The sequence below is a fragment of the Peromyscus eremicus genome, chromosome 6, assembly GCF_949786415.1.
Source record: "Peromyscus eremicus chromosome 6, PerEre_H2_v1, whole genome shotgun sequence".
Taxonomy (NCBI): Eukaryota; Metazoa; Chordata; class Mammalia; order Rodentia; family Cricetidae; genus Peromyscus; species Peromyscus eremicus.
Genome location: NC_081421.1, coordinates 82,915,347 through 82,937,030, shown reverse-complemented (window position 1 = coordinate 82,937,030; position 21,684 = coordinate 82,915,347). Strand labels below are relative to the sequence as shown.

The following is a 21,684-nucleotide window of genomic DNA, read 5'->3' as shown; positions in this document are numbered from 1 at the left end:
AAGGTGTGTCCACATTTCTAAGACATCAAGCCAAACTCTGAAATGGCTTCACTAACTTACCATGACTTGTGAATCAAAGAGCAGCTGAATAATCGGTGAAGTCCATGATCAATATGAACAATGTAATGTATTCTTGAATTATTCTGCTCAATTAAGTTTCTATTACAGAGTTTAATCCACATATCTGACAAGTAAAAGAGGAATAAAAAGGATGACTATGTCAAATTAATCAAATAAACTGTCAAATGATTTTTCAGCAGCTAATGTATGTACCTTGTAACAGATTTAAAGAGACCCAGTGCACATGGCTTATATTCAGCAGTGTGGTCAGATCAAAACCCTAGCTTCATATCTGCTCCAAACCATATAGAATTAATTCATTAACCTTACAAATAAGCACAAAATGTTTGAAGTCACTAGGCATCCTTGCACTCCTGATTGAAGGTGGACATGAACTTTTCAATTCTGATGAGCTGAAGAGTTCGAGAATCAATGCAAAAGATTGCAGTGTGTGTATACATACATATACACGTATATTTTATGTAAATTTTCTGTACTAATTTCTGATCATCTGAGTCACCAAGTGTCACATTTCTAAGACTTTTACAGTAAGTTAAAGATGTCACCTGATGTATAGCTAACAGTTCCTCACTGTTTTGTTTTGTTTTGTCTCTGCAGGTATCCCCAGCATTTCCAGTATTGGTAGTAAGTAAAACAATCACCAAACCCAACCTAGGCTAGCTTTGCTTTGTTGTGCAGCCCCTCAGAGCTCTTTCCTTATGTCCATTTCTGATGCAATAGAGCATTATCCACGGGAATTCGAGTTTCCTTCTGGTTTTAGGGACAAGTGACTGGGAACACAGATAAAATAGTGACCCGTGCATGGCTCTTTTGTAGATGTGCAATGCCAACTCTCCTAATGACTTTCAGTACATGAAGGCTACCTGAACAGAGACCTGAACGGAGAAGCAACTACTTAGATAAATACATCTCATCTTATATACAGTCTTATTTCATATTTAGTAACCAACAACAGATTGCACTCTCTCTGTAGGACCAAGTTTGGATTTCTAATGTAACTGAGAGAAGCAGAGAATGAGAGTCCGTGAATGTCCTAAGTGTGTTCATTAAAATTCAAGGAAAACACCATGGAGCCAGGGAGGAAATTTTCTAATGCATTAAAATGTAGGTTTTGTGAAGGCCTGAAAGAGGTGGGTTTATGATCATTAATCATCCTGAGAAATTAAAGGCAATCAGTTTGCACACTGCCCACTCCTCTCTCCAGAATTACAGTGGTCTGTTCATTCTGGAGTCCTTTGTTTTCTCTTTGGTAAGAAAGGGACACACACACATATATATATATGGGACCAAAACTTCCTAAAAAAATCTCTCAGTAGAAATCCAAGCAACTGAAGAGAAATCTTCCCTCCACTCTCTGGACAACCCTTTCTAACATCACTGCTTTGAGCATCTCCAGCTACCGCAAGAGGCTCGGGCTGCAACTCTTCTTCCTGTCTGAATTAGTGCAGCCTTACCTAATACTGGAAATGTTCATTACAAACATGTATGATACTGTTTCAGAACATAATTTCACACAGTTTTTTTTTTTAACAGCATGCCCTTTATATTCAATGGCAAAAACCTTAGAGCCATTACTGACTCACTGGTTTAAAAATAAAATACTAAGGAAAGCTCAGTTAGGACTGTAAATGGAAAGAAGACTGGTCCTTATGATGGTCACTCATCAAAAGCATATTTTAGCATTAGACATGTTGAAAGCCATGAAAATCAGCTGCTCTACAATCAGAAGCAGCATTGACATCCATTTTGACACAGACTCACAATATCAGCACTGTCTTTGTGATCTCACAAAAATAGTCTTGGGGCTACCTTTCCAAAGAGCATGTTCAGCTCTAATATTTCTGCTTCAGTGCTTGGCACTTGTCTACGTGTGTAGCCCAACCTGCTCCTTTCAGGCCTTGACAACTGTCCTTGAGCAATTTTAAAGCAGAGGGAACCAGAGGGGCTCTTGTGATCTGGCATGCCCAGAGTTTCAGAAATGGATGAGTAGAAAAGCAGCTCTTTGGTGCTGGGGTGTGTTTCTGTTCTGGGAGCCAGTTGTTGTGTGTTGCATGGACCTCTGACTGTACCTGCTCACTCCACATCTCATTTGGCCGCCTCCACCCCATTCCCCATCTTTGAGCATCAGCAGATGTTGACCTTTTACACATTGAATCAAGAAATTCCAATTTTGTTTTGCACAATTACCTTTTGAAATCAGCGGTGACCTGAAAGGACGCTGTGTTGTTCCTTTGGAAAATGTACTAATCCTTATTATCAGGAACCTGAGAAAATTTTACTGCTAATATCTGTGACAAAAACTCTATGACTCAAAACGATAGTCTGCAGTCTGAATACTTCTGGCTATGCACCTTAGAGCACAATGGGTGTTTTTTTTTTGTTTTTTTTTTTTGTTTGTTTGTTTTTTGTTTTAATTTCTAATAAGCTGGAAGAGTATTCAGGGATTATCCAGTATCACACATGACTAGCTTGCCTGTTGCCTGACTTTTAAGGTAAAGAGATTTATGATAACACCGTAAAACACCACGTTATCTCCCACGTGTCTTTAATGGCATTAGCAAGTTCCTTCTTTGTGGCCTTGCACAGTGCTTCTTGTGTGCACTGGTGGATTCTTTTCTTCTCCACAGGGAAAGAATTCACAAGTAGATGATTCATTGCCAGGCCTAGAAGGTGCAGAGGGTATGGGCAGTTGAATTCAAGATACAAGAGAGAGAAGAGGCCGGGCGGTGGTGGCGCACGCCTTTAATCCCAGCACTCGGGAGGCAGAGGCAGGCGGATCTCTGTGAGTTCGAGGCCAGCCTGAACTACAGAGTGAGTTCCAGGAAAGGCGCAATGCTACACAGAGAAACCCTGTCTCGAAAAACAAAAACAAAAACAAAACAAAAAGAGAGAGAGAGAGAGAGAGAGAGAGAGAGAGAGAGAGAGAGAGAGAGAGAGAGAGAAGAGGAAGCTGCTCGGATATTTAGCTAGGTCTGGGCATTTTCCAGGGCTTCTCTCTTCATGCCAAAGAAGGAACCAATGAATACAATCCCAATGGCTGTCTAGGAAGATCCCATTGTAACAAATGAAACACCCATGAGGCTCTGACCATCAAAGTATTTTTTTGTGGAAAATAAATGATGTATATTATCAATGTAAAATATTGATGCTTGTAATCATAAGTTCATATGCATATGCTATATTTTATAATGACTGGAGCATTTAGCTCTAATAGACTTCAATATAGATTTCATATTGTCACCATCAGCATTAAGATTCAGATACATGGACAGAGTGGCTATCCATTCTGATCATCTGCTAAAAATATTTTAAAAACAAATTTGCCATTAAGATTATTTGTACTTGCTGCTGTTTATCTACTAGGAAATAGGCTCCTCAAACATTCCAAGAGCACTTGATCTAAAACTCAGTCTTTTTCATGTGCTTTCACTCATGGCTGAAAAAAAAAAAAAAAAAAAACTAATGATACTGTCAGCAATTAATGAATCCCCAAATCAATCTGTAGCCATTTGAGCTTTGTGACCAGTTTCTATTTAACCTCATATGACAGCAGTTCATATACATATAATTTACAATTTTATTCAAGTGAACATTTGTTGATGCTGATGATCCAAATTAATAGATGGTTTACTGTGGGTGTTTTTTGTTTATAGTGAGAACTTAATCATTACCTTCTAACATATATTATCTAATTCTCAGTCCAGCAACACAAAGAGTTGAACTAATCATGTTAAATAATATATTATAAGGAGTATAATTAGGCTGGCAAGAACTGTCCTAATGTTTAATAGCTTTGTGGGGGCGATTATTATTTCTTACAAAGGCAGATGATAGATTAGTCAAATATAAAAGGTAAATCCTCCAGAGAATGAAATATGACATCAAGAAAGTCCATTTTAAAAATACTTGGAATTTTTAAATAAACACAAAAGAAAAATAGGGAAATAGATGGTTTGCAACTCATACTACAGATTATTCTCCTAAATAACTTTCATTTGACTGATGCGATGGTATACAAAGCATATAACAGTGATGGAGCTGTTTGACATCCCCCTCCCCCATGGCCCATTTATTAAATTTGAAACAACAATTCACTTAAGGGAAATATCTCATTCTCCTGTTTTCTCTTATAATGAGCATTGCCTTCATCACAGAGTTAAAAATTCATCTCTAATTTGATTTAATTGGCAGGACTATTAAACAAGGGAAATGCTACCTGCAGGGATCCATCAGCCTGTTGAGAAAGCCCAGAGATGTTTTCATACTTGAGAACATTTGATGCCAGTTGGAGACCTTGTAAAAGTTGTTTTCCGTACAGCATCCAAATATTTTTGTGCAGTGATAATTTGTTGTATAAATTTGAATGGTGAGAAGGAAAAATAACAAGGTTAATCATTTGCCCACCCAAGGGTTATTAATAATCATGTTCACTCTACTCAGAGAGCTGCAGTGTCTGTTTGATTTTCCCCCTTGTTTTAATACTTCTAAATCCCCCAAATAAAAGTTCCATTGAATTGCCCTTTAACTAATTAGATTTTATGTAATGAGGGAAAAATCATCAGGCTAGTGTAGCAACATGGCAAATTGCATGGTGCGCTACATTAATTTTGAACTGTTTGCTGATGTTCTAGGAAGAAAGCTAAGGTCTCAGGTGTAATGCCTTTTGGGACTGTTTATCATGTACCCAGTATTCTCATCACAGATCCATTTCATATTTGTGTAACTAGCATTTCATATTCATGAAACCTTTGTTGTTATCCTAAAATTGAATGAACATTAAGACATAGCTGCCTTTTTAATCCTGAAAAAAAATCAAATATTTCAGTAAGAGGGTAATAATCTTCCACTTACAAGAAGTATTTGAGAGGTTTACCAATTTTTATCGACAACAATTGCCCATCTTGAGCAAATTGACTTTTTATGTTTTAACTTTCACCTCGTCAATTTTAGAATGTCAATTCACTTTTTAAGTGTGAGCTAAAATCTCTACCTTTGCTAGTTGTCTTTGTAGGATAAGATGTTTTCTAGATGGAAGATATACCAAGGTTCCTATAATGAACCCTCAAACTGATTACTGTGAATCCCTATCCTGCAGTAGCCCCTTTCAGAGTGTGCCAATTGAAGTTTTCTTGGATTATAAGTCTTCTTGGATTAACAATGGGTAGCCTACCAACTGACCATTCCACCTCTTTGGATAAGTTATACATAGATATGTGATTTGAATTATAGGGCTATGTCCCCCAAGTTTCTATAGACTTCTGTTTTACAAATGGTAAATCTGAGACTAAGAGTGGCCAAGTAACTTTCCCAATGTACTGTGAGCAGGACTGTCTAGCTAACATCACAGCATTAAATGAAGTGGAAACGATTACATAAAGGAAAAGAAATCTGGATTTATTGACTCCTGCTAAGATTATTTCTATGTAGTTAAGAAACCCCTTGATCCCTGAATTAACCCATTTCTGCACAAAGAAACAGAATTTGGAGAAAAATGGAAGTTATTTTGCTGGCACTTCACTGTGCTGTCAGCAGAACATATAAGCTTGGTGAATGAGGAAAAAGGATCACCAACTCTAACCCCATCAAAGCATGTGCTTCTTCTACCATCATACAACTCCCCAGCATACACAGCAGAGTGCAAGTACATAAATGTTGGGCTGTTGTAGAGTACAAAGCAGTATGTGGGCTATGCAAATCATGTAAGATGCTTCCATAGACTCTGTGAGAATAAAACAACCTGTTTATCTGTTGAAATAGTTGCTTGCAGTAAAATACAGGTAACTGTGTCATCTCAAGGATAGTCCTCCTACCATAACATTAAATTCATCTTTCCCATCAGCTTAATGATGCTGCATTTCTCAGAAGTAGGCTGATATCTGTGAAGACCGCAAGATAAGATCCAAGAGAATTTCTCCTGAAGAGCTTTGAACCCTCTAAAGACACTTTTAAGGGACATCAATAGTACTATTTCAAGATTTCCCAAGTAACACTAGCAATGATTATTACATAAATACAAAAAGGGACTGTGATAAAAATTTCCACCCAATTTTCCATATTACCTTGGACACATGTTTAATAATGGTTCACCAGCATCTTTCAAGTACCAGCTCATATTATGGTGGTGTTTCAGAATCAAAATATTATATTAACATTAGTACTGTTAATATAGTTGAAGACCAACTCATCTAACTTCATCTTACACATGAATCAAATGATGTCTAGTTTCCAACTCCTGCCTTAAACCTTCACCATGGCCTTAGAAATAGCCTCCCGGTTATTTAAAACACCATAGTACAAGATAGTATGTGATGAATATTCCAGAAAAAGTCAGTAAATTTTCTCCTTAATTGGAAAGGACAGTCAGTTTACTCGGTCCTTAAAGACTGTCCACAAGTAAAATGAAACTCACTTTCCATTTCTGCTTAGTGAATGTCATGGGATGTAATAGTCTAAGGCAATCTTACCTTCAAAACATGATTATGTAAGTCAAAACTCTTTAGTTTCTGCTTCAAGATTTCTTTTCAGCTTGATTCACTATTGTGTCGGAAATAGGTGGTCAGTTTTACCAATTCTAGCATAGTTCTTTTCAGTTTATAGTGCAGAGACCTTCCCTTGGGGCATAAAGTCGAGAAAAAAATGTTCTTCCAGATTCTGAGTTTATAATTTTTTTCCAGTTCATGAAAATGGATTTCAAGTGTTACAACTAAATTGTTTTACAATTTTTCACAAGGGTTTTGTTAACAAAAAGAATTCAGAAAAACTGCTTATCGGAATCATGTGCTAAGCTAATGGGTTTCCAAACAGAAATGTGGAAATTACCATCCTTATATTGTGAAAGGTTGAAATCTAATATTTGTCATAGTTTGGGAGATAATTTGCTTTATTCTAAACAGTATAGAACTAGTATAGAACCATTGATACAGTCTAGAACCAGATTATTCTCTAGAGCAAGCTACATCTTAATGATCTTCAGGCAGGTCAGGAGAATTTGCTTTGGGAAAAATGAAGACAAAAAAAAAAAAAAAGAATAGGCCGGGCGGTGGTGGCGCACGCCTTTAATCCCAGCACTCGGGAGGCAGAGCCAGGCGGATCTCTGTGAGTTCGAGGCCAGCCTGGACTACCAAGTGAGTCCCAGGAAAGGCGCAAAGCTACACAGAGAAACCCTGTCTCGAAAAACCAAAAAAAAAAAAAAAAAAAAAAAAAAAGAATAGGGGAGCACATTCTTCTTTGTACTTTGAGTCTGGAAGAACATTTATACTATATTATTGATCTCCATTACACGCTAATCACAAATAGAAAAGAGTTGATAGCTACCAGATGATCACTGCAATGCAGTTTCCATGACACACGACGCCATCTTCTCCATCTTACCAATGAGAAAACTTAGGCTTAGAGAAGTTAAGAACTTGTAAAGTGGTAGAATTTGAGTTCCAGTCTGAGATCTGTTTATATGTACCATATTTTATATAAATTTCCCCTAAATAGTTATTTTCTAGGCTCTTAAAAAATAAAATTTGAAATAAAAAATAAAAATAGGATAATTGTAACCTATGGATATTGCAGATATTATCATATTGCTTATCTTTAAAGCCTTTTGTGGTGTATATGTTATATTCTCCTTATCATATACATAGGCAGCCTATGAATTCCAGCTAAGGAGCTAGCATAGCAAGACATCAGTCTCTTGTCCCATATGACCCAGTGTCACAGAAGTTTATTCCTGAGTGTTTGACCATCTGCAAATGGTTCTCTCTCCCCAGCAGTGCTTTTTAAACTCAGATGAAGGAGTTACTGTGGTAGTGACAAGACTCACAACCAAAGCATGCAGAAGTCCTTCGCTCTTAGGGAGAGAACTCTAAAGGGCAAACGTGTCATCCCAATAGGCTTCATGCTTCTGGAAACTTCAGGATGATCTTGTTAAGCCATGAGGGAGCCGCTGGAGTGACAGAACTGGTCAGCTAAAAGAAATCTTGGAGACCACTTCTCCAGCATCTTTGCCTAAGTATAAGAAAAATGGAATTCAGGCAAATTAACAGCCAGATAGCTCCTAAGTGGTACAGCTGAGACTGAATTCCTCATCTTATGACTCCCGGGGCCCTTTGCCTCATAATGAAGCACCACTCTGAGACTTAGAGATTCTCCTATCTGATTGGGGAATAAAATAAAATCAATAAATCTGCAGTAGTTTTCTTAATACAATACAAGGTCTTTTGGTGTAGTATAAGACTGTGCTATCTGCACTGTTTATCTGCTTGTAACAAGTAGCCCAATGGCTAAGAATTCTCAGAGGAGTCATTACATTTGGATTTGATAAGATGGAACTTGTCTCAATTATAGTCTCTGTATACTTTCCAATGAGCCTAATTTCCTTTAGGGATTAAATATTTGTTAGTATTTATTGAATATTTAACTTAATGCCAGGATCTTAAGAGAAGCCAAAGAATGAGAGAGTAATATGATCATTTTTATTGCTTTCTAAGTTGACCTTGCAATTATAAAACAAAGTATTTTTTAAAATATAAGATGAGATATCAAGTTTTCTAAAAAAAATCACATGTTTGGCCAAATATCTAAGCATATATGAATAGACAGTAACCAGATATTAAAGTTTGGAAGCCACATATATTAATACTGATTTCTTGGGATGCTTTTACTACTTAAAAAAAAAGCATATACTATTTGCCCCATTGGAAGATTGGATAAGGACTTGTTCATCATTCAGGAAGGCTAGCAACCTTACATAACAACATCTATTGGGGAAAATTCTCTAATTACATTATCAGGCAACAACAATTGTTTCCCTTGCCCAGGAAACTATCTAAGTGACACAATACAGAGGTAAATGATACTCTATGCAGAAATATATGTAGAGAACAGATAATAACTATGTCCACCTCGAGAATCCCATGCAGGTCAAATAAATGATCTACACCATTTTTGTTACGTTCAAGAAAGAATAAACTGCAACCTCAAATTTCCAGAAAAAAAAAATCACAAAAACTAAGGAAATACCTAACCTAAAACATAGTAGATGTTTAATATATTTGAATAAGGAATAAAATTTAATTCATGAAATTAATTGCTAAAACTTATTTATAAACTTAGAAAGTTGCTTAAATTTCTTTCATTCCTTAAGACAGACTTCCCCTTCATAGCTTGCAGCTGGCCTAGGATTGACTGGGCGGCCTAGGCTCGGATGTAACTCATGAAAACTTCCCTGTCTTTATTTCCCAGGTGCTCAGATTATAGGCATGCACTATCATGTCTGAAAAAAAATGCTTAAAATTCTTCATAAAAGTTTTTTGACAGAGTAACAAACTAGATGGTTGTGTTTATTTCGTCAAGACAAAGCCATTAAATACTAACCATTACAGTTATCAATAGTTCCCCCACCAATGGCCTTTATTTGCCTCTCACTAAACTTATAACTAAATCTGGTACTAATAATATGACTAACTAAAAACCAAGCTAGTTAACTGAAGTATTTTAAAAAAAAAACAATTTTGGCCTAATTCTCTCAAAATGTAAAGATACAACTCCCCAAAGCTGATCATCAAAAGCCATTAGACTTATTCCACTAATTCAGTACCTACCCAATGTCAAAATGGTGACATGAAAATCAACATCCGATGGATCACCCATGTATTTGGCATACATGTTACCAAGTGTTTGGTTATTTAACAATGCCCAGATACAAAGGCAGAGAAATACGTTCTTTCTCTAGTCATAGATTTTAATAGATGTAGTAATATTAACTAGGGTTTTCTTTGCTTGGGCATCCACATGCATGAAAGCAGAGGACAGTGGGGCGGTGGCACCAATGGGTCTGGGAGATCAGCTTTCCTAACAAGTTATTCAGAGTAATATGAAAGTTCTATGTCTTGCTAGAACATTATATTTGCTATAATCTAATGATGGAGGAAACAATCTGATAATACCTGTTTACAGTAGCCCAGCCACTTGATATCAATTTCTCAATTATCAGATACTTACTGCAGGTCTCTCAAAGGCTTTGTCCTTCTTTGAAGAGATCCAATCTAATCAGGGAGACAAAAAGTAGATCTATAAAATTTTAACTAGCATTATTAAAACTCATTCCAGTCCACATTACCAATGAGAAGTCAGGGTCACCCTCAGTAATGTGCTGAGGCAGGACAGAGTCACAGCTGCCCTGAGGACTGGGTGATCCCAAAGGATGATACACAAGATGTGTTTCTGAGCTGGCTTTAATGAATGAGATTCAGTCATGAAATAGCTTCTTTACTTAACAAAACTACCAGATTCAGAACATCATATCTTAAATGTGGAGGGTTTCTTTCCTTCCCTTCTGGACCTAAAATGGAATTGATATTATTAAATAAAATCATGTCATAGCCAGGCGGTGGTGGTGCACGTCTTTAATCCCAGCACTCAGGAGGCAGAGGCAGGCAGAGCTGTGTGAGTTCAAGGCCAGCCTGGGCTACAGAGTGAGTTCAAGGAAAGGCCCAAAGCTACACAGAGAAACTCTGTCTCAAAAAAAACCAAACAAACAAACAAACAAAAAACATGTCCTTGATTACTTCTGGTTTATAACAAGTACTTTACAAATGTAGTTCAAGGCAAAAACATCATGAAAATATTGTATTGGTATACATACAAGGCTTAAATGTGATTGGAGGACCCTTGTGCTGTGCTTTAGCAAGAACCATCAGTGATCTCTTCTTTCTTTCTCTGAGAAATTGCATGCATAAAACAGAAAATAGATCCACTTCCTGTCAGAGATAATGGCTCACACTTAAAACATACCACAGAGAATCTCTCATGAAAGACTAATGCAACCAGTTCATATCTGTAAATATAAATTGGGTAGAGTGGAAACTTCAAGTGAGAAATGATTTCTTCAGTGTTATCTTCTAGCTTCAGGTTCCAACTTTACATATCAGTTTGGATTGCTGAAGTCCCTATTTGGTTATTTGTGTAAGAACATTCTACTTATTTCCAAAGTAAATGCAAAGCTTTGTTAAAGAAGTAGCTATATAAATAATGTCCATTCAATGTTTTGGGAGTCGTCAATTGCTTGCTCTTGTTTGGTGTGGAAGTCATGTTTTGTTTAAGTGCATCACAGCCAAGTTTAAAAAACAGGTGTGTGGTTCGTGTCTTTGTCCATAGAGATATATTTTTGTTTGGACCAAATGACATCATAGTTGAAAATAACATGCCCTGATTTTTCCCGATGCATGCAGCTCCTCCAAAGTTTAATAGGATATGGCCGAATATTTCTTCCCTTGAGGTTTCTAACCCAAAACAAGGTAGGAGCGTCTAAAATTCCTACTGAGAGAAAAATCCCATGTTTGGGGAAAAAAATCCTACATACCATCTTAACACTAAATAGAGCATTACCATGAATGCCTTGTCTTTGAACAAATCATAATTTGCATCTTTTTTTCCTAATACAAAGATTGTCCAGCCAATGTTGCAGTAAAGGTGGGGTGGGCGGGAGGAGATGGCACAGAATTTGTAAGTCTTGAACAAATTTATATTGACAGGCTCCCAAGAAAAGCCTAGAGTTTAGTTGTCATCACAGCATGGGTGTAAATCTTAAAAGTTAATGGGCACCACGAACTCCTTCCTTCCCTTTTCACTTTTCTTAAGTAACCCACAGGTGCTTCCATTGTTTTGAGGGTTAGGATAAATAGATTAAGGCAGCACTGAATCTCCCAGCAGGTCTGCTTTCTTTTACTATAGCTCTATATTGACTTTGAAAATTTTAGTGTTCTCTCTCTCTCTCTCCCTCTCTCTCTCTCTTTCCTCTCACTCTTTCTTTCTCCCTCCCTCCCTCCCTCCCTCACCTCCCTCCCTCTTTCTACCTCTCTTCTCTCTCCTCTCTCACATATCTACGATGATGCATACATACACATTCTAATAAATTTTCTTGTTGGGATTATCCCTCCATCTCTTTTACCAATGAACATTCATTTTGTTGTTATTATTGGCTTTAAAAAAAACATACCTGGCTTCTGTCTGTTCTAAGGACAGTAATTATTTTATGGCTAATGACATCATAAGGAAGAAAGGAAGGAAGGAAGGAAGGAAGGAAGGAAAGAAGGAGAGAAGGAAGGGGAAGGAAGGAAGGAAGGAAGGAAGGAAGGAAGGAAGGAAGGAAGAAAAGAAGGAAGAAAAGAAGGGAGAGGAAGGGAAGGGAAGGAAGGAAGGAGAGAAAGGAGGGAGGGAGAGTAGAGAGAAGGGGAAGCAGGAAAATGGGACAGAGGAAACTGACAGTAGGATTATGTAGAAATAGAACTTTTCAAATGGATGATGAACTCCTTAAGTTGCAGGGTAATGTTAGATTCACACTGACATCTCGCCTGTATGTGCATGCGTTTGTATATAAATAGGCGCTTATCTCAAATAGAAAGCAGTGTTCTTTTGCCTTCTTTCTCCAAAAATAAAACACTCATCACTGACTTCTGCCTTCCTTAGCTTTAGACAGGATGTTCCTTTTGAACTCTAATGAATACAGATGGAGGAGGAAATGAGCAAAAGGAGGAACCAGGAAATAGCTACTAAACAAAACAAAATATATTAGCAATTTGTTGAGGAGTCAAATTGGAAGGGCTGCATTTTCAGTCCACTATCAGTGATGAAATTGAGACTGTCCTAGATACATATATTACTAGCAAATAGAATTACCTTAATCATCTGCTCTAAATGAATTTCTTCAAGTTTCTGGGTACAGATGTGGAAAAAGAAATACAGATCAAGCCCCTCCCTGTTAATATAATTCTCTGAGGAAAGGGCAGGGGTAGCGGGTTTTTTTTCCTTGGCATGTTCTCTGGGAGTATCTTTGAAATGGCACACAGTATTTACCACTGAATTCAGAAGTGCAACAAATATGCAGGAAAGGACCTAAGGCTTGGTACTTCTCCTCACTGAGTTTTGATCCGAGTGAGACTATGCTTTCTTCAAATCCTGAAATGGACCCATTTAATCATTTTGCTATGTTTTTGGTGTCTTGGAACCAAAACTTTCAGGATTGTCATTCCAGAAGGCCAATTGTACTTTTTGGATTTGGATAAGGAGCTCAAATGAATCTGCTTTAAAATTTAACACAGCTGGATTAAGAGTTTAAACTTGAAATACTTGAAAGGCATTCTGTCTAGCAGAGGCCACTTTTGTGGAACTATAATTTTTCTTGCCAACATCTACAAAGACCCTCAGCCTCTATTCTGTTTCTTGTTATTTACCCAAGCAGCTCATCACGAATAATTGGAAAAGAAACAGCAGGCTTCCTTAGGAAGACAACCCTGTCATTAGCAAAGTACACAGCACAAAAACAGTACACGCTGAGGGGGTAAAAACCCACAATTTTTAGAGGGATCCATGGTCAAGGTGCCTCTGAGATCAAATACAGCTGAATAGTTGACCACTTGACTTTGAACTGACATCTAGAGAGTTCAACAACAACAAATGGTTTAGCTGGTTCATATGTAGAGAGACGGAGAGACATGATAAACTGAGGCATTGATATTGTTCATTACCCCAACAATACAACAGCTACTTGTGATGCCGGACATTCAGGGATCCTAACATCCATATTGTAATGAGGATAAGCTTTGCTCACTGGACTCTTGATTTAAATGCTATTTCTCCTTCCCCCTAAAAAGTAAGCTTCTAAACTTTATTACTAATGACAATGTTGAACCATTTTCAGACAAATAGATGCCTTCCTTGTAATTGCAACAGATTCCCAGGAAGAAAATATGTGAATAGTCTCTTCACTTAGGGCTCCACAGAATGGGTTGGTAATAAGGTATTAATTACAGTTTGAACGTTTCACTGTTTCTAATTTGCTGTTCATTTTTTTAAACCTATGCAGTTGCTCCCAAATTAGCTTTGTCAACAGTTTCTTCTGTTCAAGTTGCAAACCACAAGCGAGGTAGGAATTCTTGGATTCATACAGTGATCTCATGGTGTTATGTGTTGTGAAACATTGCACTGTATGAATCTGGAATATCTGTGAAGTGTACCCATCAGCTTATCGGTGAGGCATGTTGACTGATTCCAGCCAATGCATCAGTGAGGACCGAGAATGTTATATCTATGAAAAATGGCTTCACTCAGAGACTTAACTGCACTTAAAGATGCTGCAAATTTTGTTTTCTGAAAAACTAATGTATGAGTAGGAACTATAACAGTTTAGTTTCTCGGGAAGATCAGGAATTTGAGCATAACACTTATGCTCCTTTGTGTTGAAAACAAGAAAGGCCACTGGCAGTGGGTCTCAATGGTGCTTTTTATGAAGCCAGAGGGCAGACTCTTTATATGGTGCCCATTTCATTTTTTGACAAAAGAAATGCCTTAGAGTTTATGATTCCAAACATGGTTTCTAATGAATGTGAAAAAATATCCATGAAGATCTGGTCTTAAGTATTGATCATGTTCTAAAGTAATAGTCCTGTCACCTTCTTTAAATTAAAATGGGCAGTAGCTCATCTGTAAGTCATGAATGGCCCACTCCAGCTAGCATCTGTCATTCACAGAATGAAGATTTTTCAGGAAACATGAAGACCCTTTTTTAATTTCTTCACCAATTTCCTTTAAATGTCCTCTGTAACAGGTGTGTCTTGTTTTCCAGTCTTTGCTGTTGGGCATATGTCTTCTTCCTTGTTTCTTATTTTATTTTCCATGAACCATCTCTTGACAAAAATCTGAACTTGGTTTAATCTTCTTGGTAAAATACCAGGAGAGCTTTCTTCTACCGTTTTTAAAGTTGCAGTCAATGGTGAATTTATATTTGAAGCATATAGGGAAAAGGAGAAAGTTGGTCAGCAAATGGGAAAGGGAAAATGATAGTGTTTAAACTATATCTTCATGTCTCAAGATGTGCTTTGAATTGGGAATACTGAGAGTGCCCTTTGGAGGGAAATCCATCCAGACTGAGAATTTGAGAAAATAAGTAGGAACCAACCTGCTGTAGGTTCAGAATATCAGAAGTTGATCTGGGCTTATGATTTCTAAGACAGCAGTCATTACAGGTATGGTAGAAAGCTTCCCCATCCAAGATATGCAAATCTATGGACTGAAACCAAAGAAATAAAGGAGAAAGGAGACAGAGGGAACTGATGCCCTTTTATTCACTTTTACACTTAATATACAAAAGGCCTCTTAACATGAGTTCAACTCTGTATCCTCTAGTTTGTTGAGGTCAGAGCACTAATTAGTGGCAAACACATTTCAGAAGCATGAAGAAGCCAACTATTAGAGATGTATCACTACAAATGTGCAGAAGATGCTCAGTAGCTATATAAGGAGGCAAGACAGAGTGGAGTGAAGAAAAATGAAGAGAATTCTAGAGTTTCTTTATTGCCAGCTTGAGAAAGATCTCAGAGGAAGTGTCACACTGTTAGTTCAATGAAGGGGAAAGAATTCCCACAATTGTTATTTCATTGCCTTTTTTTCTAAAGTGACTTTCCCAACTCCTTTACATGTGAATGACTGAAATGAATTTTCAGCAGCTTTGGATTTGAATAGACTTTCCTTGTTTGAAAAAGAAAAATACACCTAGAGTGTATTTTGTTGTCATTGTTATAGTCGCATGGGTAATGTAATATTATAATTACAAAGATAATAAGGAAAAAGAAGACATAGAAGGAAAATGCAATCTGCTCTTCTTCCTGACATTATTTTTCTTCAGTTGACTTTGTCTCCAACTGTTTGCTTTCCTGTGATTCTTATCTGCTGAGGTCTTCCACAGCCAGTTTCAGTCAGAAGAAACCTTGTGGAAAACTTCAGAGGGGTGTGGGCCTCAGTTGCCATGGAAAACCAACTATGAGCTCTCTCCTTCTCTGAAGCATCTCTAGCCTGCCCTAGTCCTAACTGGCCACAAATAAGTACCTCATTATCATAAGCACATTGCAGGATGGAACATATACCATGTATGTTATAGATCTAGACATAATTGTAGATGTAAATATCTTCCTAGTAGATCACTAGTCCATGGTGGAAGACATACTTGATTGTTGCACATTGGGGGGTTTTCTACTGTTTCTAAGGCTAGGGATGCTTCTGACTTTCCTACAATGCAAGGCGGGACCAACTCAACAAAGTATTTGGCTCTGAGTGTCAATCACACTCATGCATGACTCAACCTCTTTCACTTTACCTCCTCACATAAGGTGCCTGGTACAGGAGAATCTTGATAAATTTGTTGCCTGTGCTTGCTCCCTCACATCATGTAGTCATGTATGTGTGCTTTAAAAACTCCAGCTCTGTTTACAGAAGTAATAACACATGCCTGTTATATTATACATTACAATGTGATTTGAAATTTAAAAACATAAAGGCACAACACTTTGCAGAAATCTGCTTTTTTTCTGCTAAACTGGTCTGTACATAGATGTATTCACTCAGCTAATATAATCACTAACTCAGTTATATCTTATTGTGTGGTGCTGTTTTTCTAAACTGCATAATGTGCAGGATATAGTCAGACTCTCTTGGGATTTGAATGGTAGAAGAATAAATTTAAAGATAACTTTCCTCTGTGTTTTCTCTGTCTCCCAAGGGAGGTTGCTTTGGGATCATCATTCACTCATTTATTTTCTCATTCAATAGAATTACTGAGTGATTAGCATATGCCAGGCAATGCTTTAAGTTCTGTGGTTATATCTGGGAACAAAGAAGACATGGTTTATACACACGTTTGTGCTAAATGTATAGTAAGACCTTTCTAAAATGCAATATTCAGATGTTATACATGCTAAGAAGAACATCAAAAAGGATTAAGAAATTGGAAGATGAGAGTGTCTAAATAGAGGGGCTCTTATTTCAGATAAAGTGCTAAGAGAATTTTCTTTCACCTGGGATTTGACATAGGTGGGAAAATAAGTACTGAATAATGTTTGAGGAGATGTCTGGAGAAGAATCTGTCTAACCTAGCCGATAGACAATACAGTCCCTGAGATGTGCTTGCTGTGTTTTAAAAGCCCTGAGGAGGGGTCCTGCAACAAGTGAGGAACAAAGTGGAAAGAGGAAGTCAAAGGCCAGTAAATTTGAGAATCAGGGAACTTTCTTTTAGGAATGAGACAGGAAACCATTAGGACTGTGAGAAGTGGGGTAGCCTGGTCTAATATGAGTTTTCATTGGGTCATTCTCACTGCCTGAAAGAGCACCTTAGAGATGATGACAATAATGAGGGTGATGTTATCTGAGATGGGTGATGAGATGGCAGAGATGGTGTTAAGAGGTCAGCTTTGTCACAAATATAAAAGCATAGCCAGGTGGATCAATTCATCGACTGGTTGTAGGGAAAGAAAAAAAAAAGGAAGTACCAAGGACAACCCTGGGATTTCAACCTAAGAATGGATGTAGTTGGAAGGATGTAGTTGTTACTTCTTAAGATGGAGCCATCTGCTGAGCAGCAAGGTTAGGAAGGGACCCCAACAGCTCAGTTTCAAACATCTTCAAGTTAAGATATTAGTTAAGTGTCCTAGTGGAAATGATGAAAGGTTGTTGAGTGCAAGATATGTATCTGAATGGAGTCTCTCTTACTAAGGAGTCGGTTAAGGATGGAAAATAGTGTTTTGGAGTGTTCTACATACAGATGGTTTTAAAATCTACATATAGATAGATTTCTAACTCTTAAAAATACCAATGGTGCCTCTAAAGACCATAAAGCTCCAAGGACTTCAACTCTGAGATATTTAAAATGTGAAGACGAAAAGCAAATGTATAAAATAACCACAAAAACAATGGGTGTGGAAGGAGGAGATCCAACATAGAGTGGTAACCCAGAGGACCCAACTGTAGTTAACGAGTATAAACTTCAATGAAACTTATTTCAAAACAGTTGGGAAATATATTCCCAGCCATGTGTGGCTGCTAACATTTCAGCATGGTAAGGTAGATAATTTGATTTAATCATTAAGATGTTTTCCCAGGAGATTGAGTGAGAGAAAGGCTTTATAGAAGAAAATGAGATTCTAAGAAAGTACCATATAATCTATGATTCACAAGAAATAAAACAAGAAGATGTGGTAGGTCAGTGACTTGAAGAACTAAGGAATTAAGAAACAGTTAATATCCTGTCTTGGGACTCTTAATACAAGAGTACAACTCAAATTGTATCATTAGAGATTATTCATGGACTCTGCTTGAGTAGGAAAAGTAAAGGATGGTAAAGGATGGTAAATTCATAGATCCCTGAAAAATAATAGGACAGTATAATAATAATGTATGAGTTATTCTTTTTGTATAATTTTATACTTTATTTTAAAAATATTTACAAATAAATTAAAATATCACACACCAAAATTAACAAGACCCAAATTCTATACAACTTAATGAACTCACATACAGTTATAATTGATATATGTATATGAAGTATTTTATCTATATATTATTCCAGTGTCTTCCAAGTCACTTTGAAATTCTCTTTTAATTTTATATTCTCAAATATATTATAGCCAGAGAAGGCAGCTTTATCAAGATTTCAGAACCAGTCTAGAAAAGTCTTTAAAAATCAAGCTATCATTAGTTTATTTCCTAGAATATCTTTTATTTTTAATATCTACTTACCTTTGGAAACATGTTTATAATAGTATATGTGTAGCAGATTATGGTTTCTTAAATAACTATTATCAACTCTCCTATGAAATTAATAATTTGATTTTCAAACAGAACTCACAAATAGTGCCATCACATATTGTGATGGGTAATTTGGTATTGTGGGTTGGGTAACTTGTTTCCAAAGTAATTCACTTCAAGATGTGTAACTTGACTGCTATTGGTAGTGTTGTAACTGATGGGGCATTTCTTACCTACACAATAGACTTCTATCCTTTCATTCTCAGGCTGAAGTTCGAAAGCCTTTTTCTCTCCGTCCTTTTCTTCCTCCTGGTCCTTCCCTGTTTTCATCCACAGCCCTATTCTGTACACATCTATATAATTAATTTCTAGTAAAGGAAGCCACATGGCTTCCAGATTCCTGCCTTGATCCTGCTTCTTTTTTAAGCAACTAGATTCAACGAGTTACTGACATTGTCATGGCTCTCTTCTACTTTTCATCACCTCCCGTGTTGTGTCCTCCTCTGCTTCTAGCCAACTGGATTTCTTTCCACCAGGATCTTGACCTTGATCCCAATGTCTATTGGAGTAAGCAAATCTTAGATCAACAAATCTACACTGTTCTGATAAGTGGAAGCACAGTAAACATAGTATATAATGATGTATGCATATGTATATGTATGTATATGTCACCTCTCCTTATTCTATCTTAATTTATATATTCATTTTTACTCTGATCTTTAAAGTGTTATATTTCTTTAAAAGATTTATGTAAATTAAAAAATAAATTAGCACCTATAAAATACTGAATGAATGAAAGAATGAATGAATGGGTTCAAATAGTAACTTTATTCAGCTTCTTTATTGGGTAAAATAAAAGATAAGACAATAATGAAATGAGTATTTATAGACAACCACCATTTGCAAAATCATAGCTCACTTTCCTTATAAATATCAGCTGGGAAAATCCCCATATTTTGATTCCCACAGAACTGTCCCTCCCAATTTTATGAGTTATTAAATAGTTATTTATGCCAATGAAGGCATTGTCTTTTACCATTTCTTTTTAAAGGTTGAATTAGATTGAAGCAATTTCTTGTGTTTGTTGAGATGCAAGAGAGAAAAATCTAAGGACTCTCCACTCCCCACCGGCTCCCATCCTCTTCATGTCTCTCTAGTTCATCCTGCAATCACTCCTATAGCCTCGCGGGCATCTCTGACATTCTATAGAGAAAAGGGAAAAACAATTTGAGGTACAGTCAGTCTTTGACTCCTCTTTGGTATACTAGACATAGTAAGAAACTTGAGTGAAGGAAATTTTAAGTGTTTTTCCATAGAAATAATCTCCCTGTATTTTGTGTTTTCTATAACACATAATCATGTGTATTTGACATGAAAGAGACAAGAAAGGAATTTCCTCTTAGCACTGGAGAAAAACAAAATTAAGAATTATGTAGTTGCCTCAACCCTTATGAACTTGCCATGATGTCTATAAAGCCCCACCTAAGCCTTAAACAAAAGAAAGGAAGGAAGAAAATAAGAAAGAGAGAAAGAGAGAAAGAAAACGAAAGAAAGAAAAGAAAAGAAAGTAGTGAGACAGAAGAGCCATGGGAATCAGCAGATCCACACACCTGCCGCTCATATGCTTCCCTCCCCCTTTTTAGGATTACAAAGATGGAAGGAAAAATGATGCAAAGTCAGTAAAGTTTTTCATGTGCAAAATTAGACTTTTGCATCAGTTGAAACTGAGCCTTCCCAAATTTTAAAAGGTGTACACCTGCAAATGCTTCTGTTCATCGTGTCTGCCAAGAATTAACAATCTTTAGTGGTGTTTGTCCGACCTTTCTATCCTGCTTGAAACAACCACTACTTCCATGCCGGTCACAACCACCTGTTGTCACCATGTGTTGTGTTGGTTCCCATATATGTAATACCATTCTGCCATCCTTTCTCCATCCCTCATTTCACTCAAGCATGTAGCGTGCTATTTCTCTGCTGCTGTATACATTCTGTATACATTTCTGTTCTTCCTTGCAAGACTGTGAATGCTTCGGCCACTCCAATCGGTGCAGTTATATCGATCTGCTAAACACAGTCATTTGCGTGAGCTGTAAACACAACACTAGAGGGCAGCACTGTGAGTTATGCAGGCTGGGCTACTTCAGAAATGCTTCTGCACAGCTGGACGATGAGAATGTGTGCATAGGTCAGTTCCATTACGATTTCAGCTTTTGTTCTGTGCCTTTGGAGCTATGGGGATCTGGTTAGGGTGGAGAAGCTGGTGATCTGCAAAAGAGCTGAGCCAGAATGAATATCATCAATGGAGCAAATATCCTTGAAGTAAACTGAAAATTCATTTGCATTTGGATAAAGTCATATTTGGTGGGGGGAGAGGTTAGAATTTGAATCCTAATATTGTTACATTAAAGATGATGTCATGAGAAATCATATTTAGGAGATGAAGAATAGTCTGATTTTCTTTTTCCATTCTTTACTTTTTTCTTTCTTCCTTATTTCTTTTTATTTTTTGCATGAAATCTTAAAATCTGATAAATTTTGACCTGATTTAATTGCCTCAAATTGTACATTCAACCTTTAAAATTATAAGTAACTATTTTAGATATGAAACTTTGGGATGGAGACCCACGCATAATTGATGATCTACAAGTATTGGTAATAAAAATGTTGCCATTAAGAACTGAAAGCTACTAGCAAGTCCTAATGCAGAAGTTTGCCTACCTTTTCCATCTACAGTAATGAAATTCCATTTACTGGATTTTTCTATTGTTCCCCAAAGGAAGAGTAATTTCTCAAAACTTCTTCTGGTTATAAATTGTTAGATTATAAAATAGATTAGCCCTAGAAAATAGGGTCTTGGGGTGGGAGATCCCTCCTCCATGACTAATTCTTCTCACCTGGAAAGGACCAGGTGTTGATTCCTTTCAGAAAAGCTTCTATAGAGGGACCTGACTCTGAGGAAAGGAGTCTAGAGGCAGGCATGATGGGCACACTTGTAATCCGTACAAGTGGCAAGTGAATGCAAAAATAAAAATAAAAAAT

At 37.0% G+C, this 21,684-nt stretch overlaps 1 protein-coding gene across 1 annotated transcript in view; it reads left to right on the top strand.

The window, feature by feature from the left end:
• The window catches only part of Ntng1 (netrin G1), a 344,033-nt gene that overhangs the window by 264,326 nt on the left and 58,023 nt on the right, over positions 1 to 21,684 (top strand). Inside the window, exons 4-5 of the mRNA XM_059266124.1 lie at positions 679 to 705; positions 20,663 to 20,830. Of these exons, the coding sequence (XP_059122107.1) occupies positions 679 to 705; positions 20,663 to 20,830 (195 nt within the window). The remainder of the gene's footprint in view (positions 1 to 678; positions 706 to 20,662; positions 20,831 to 21,684) is intronic.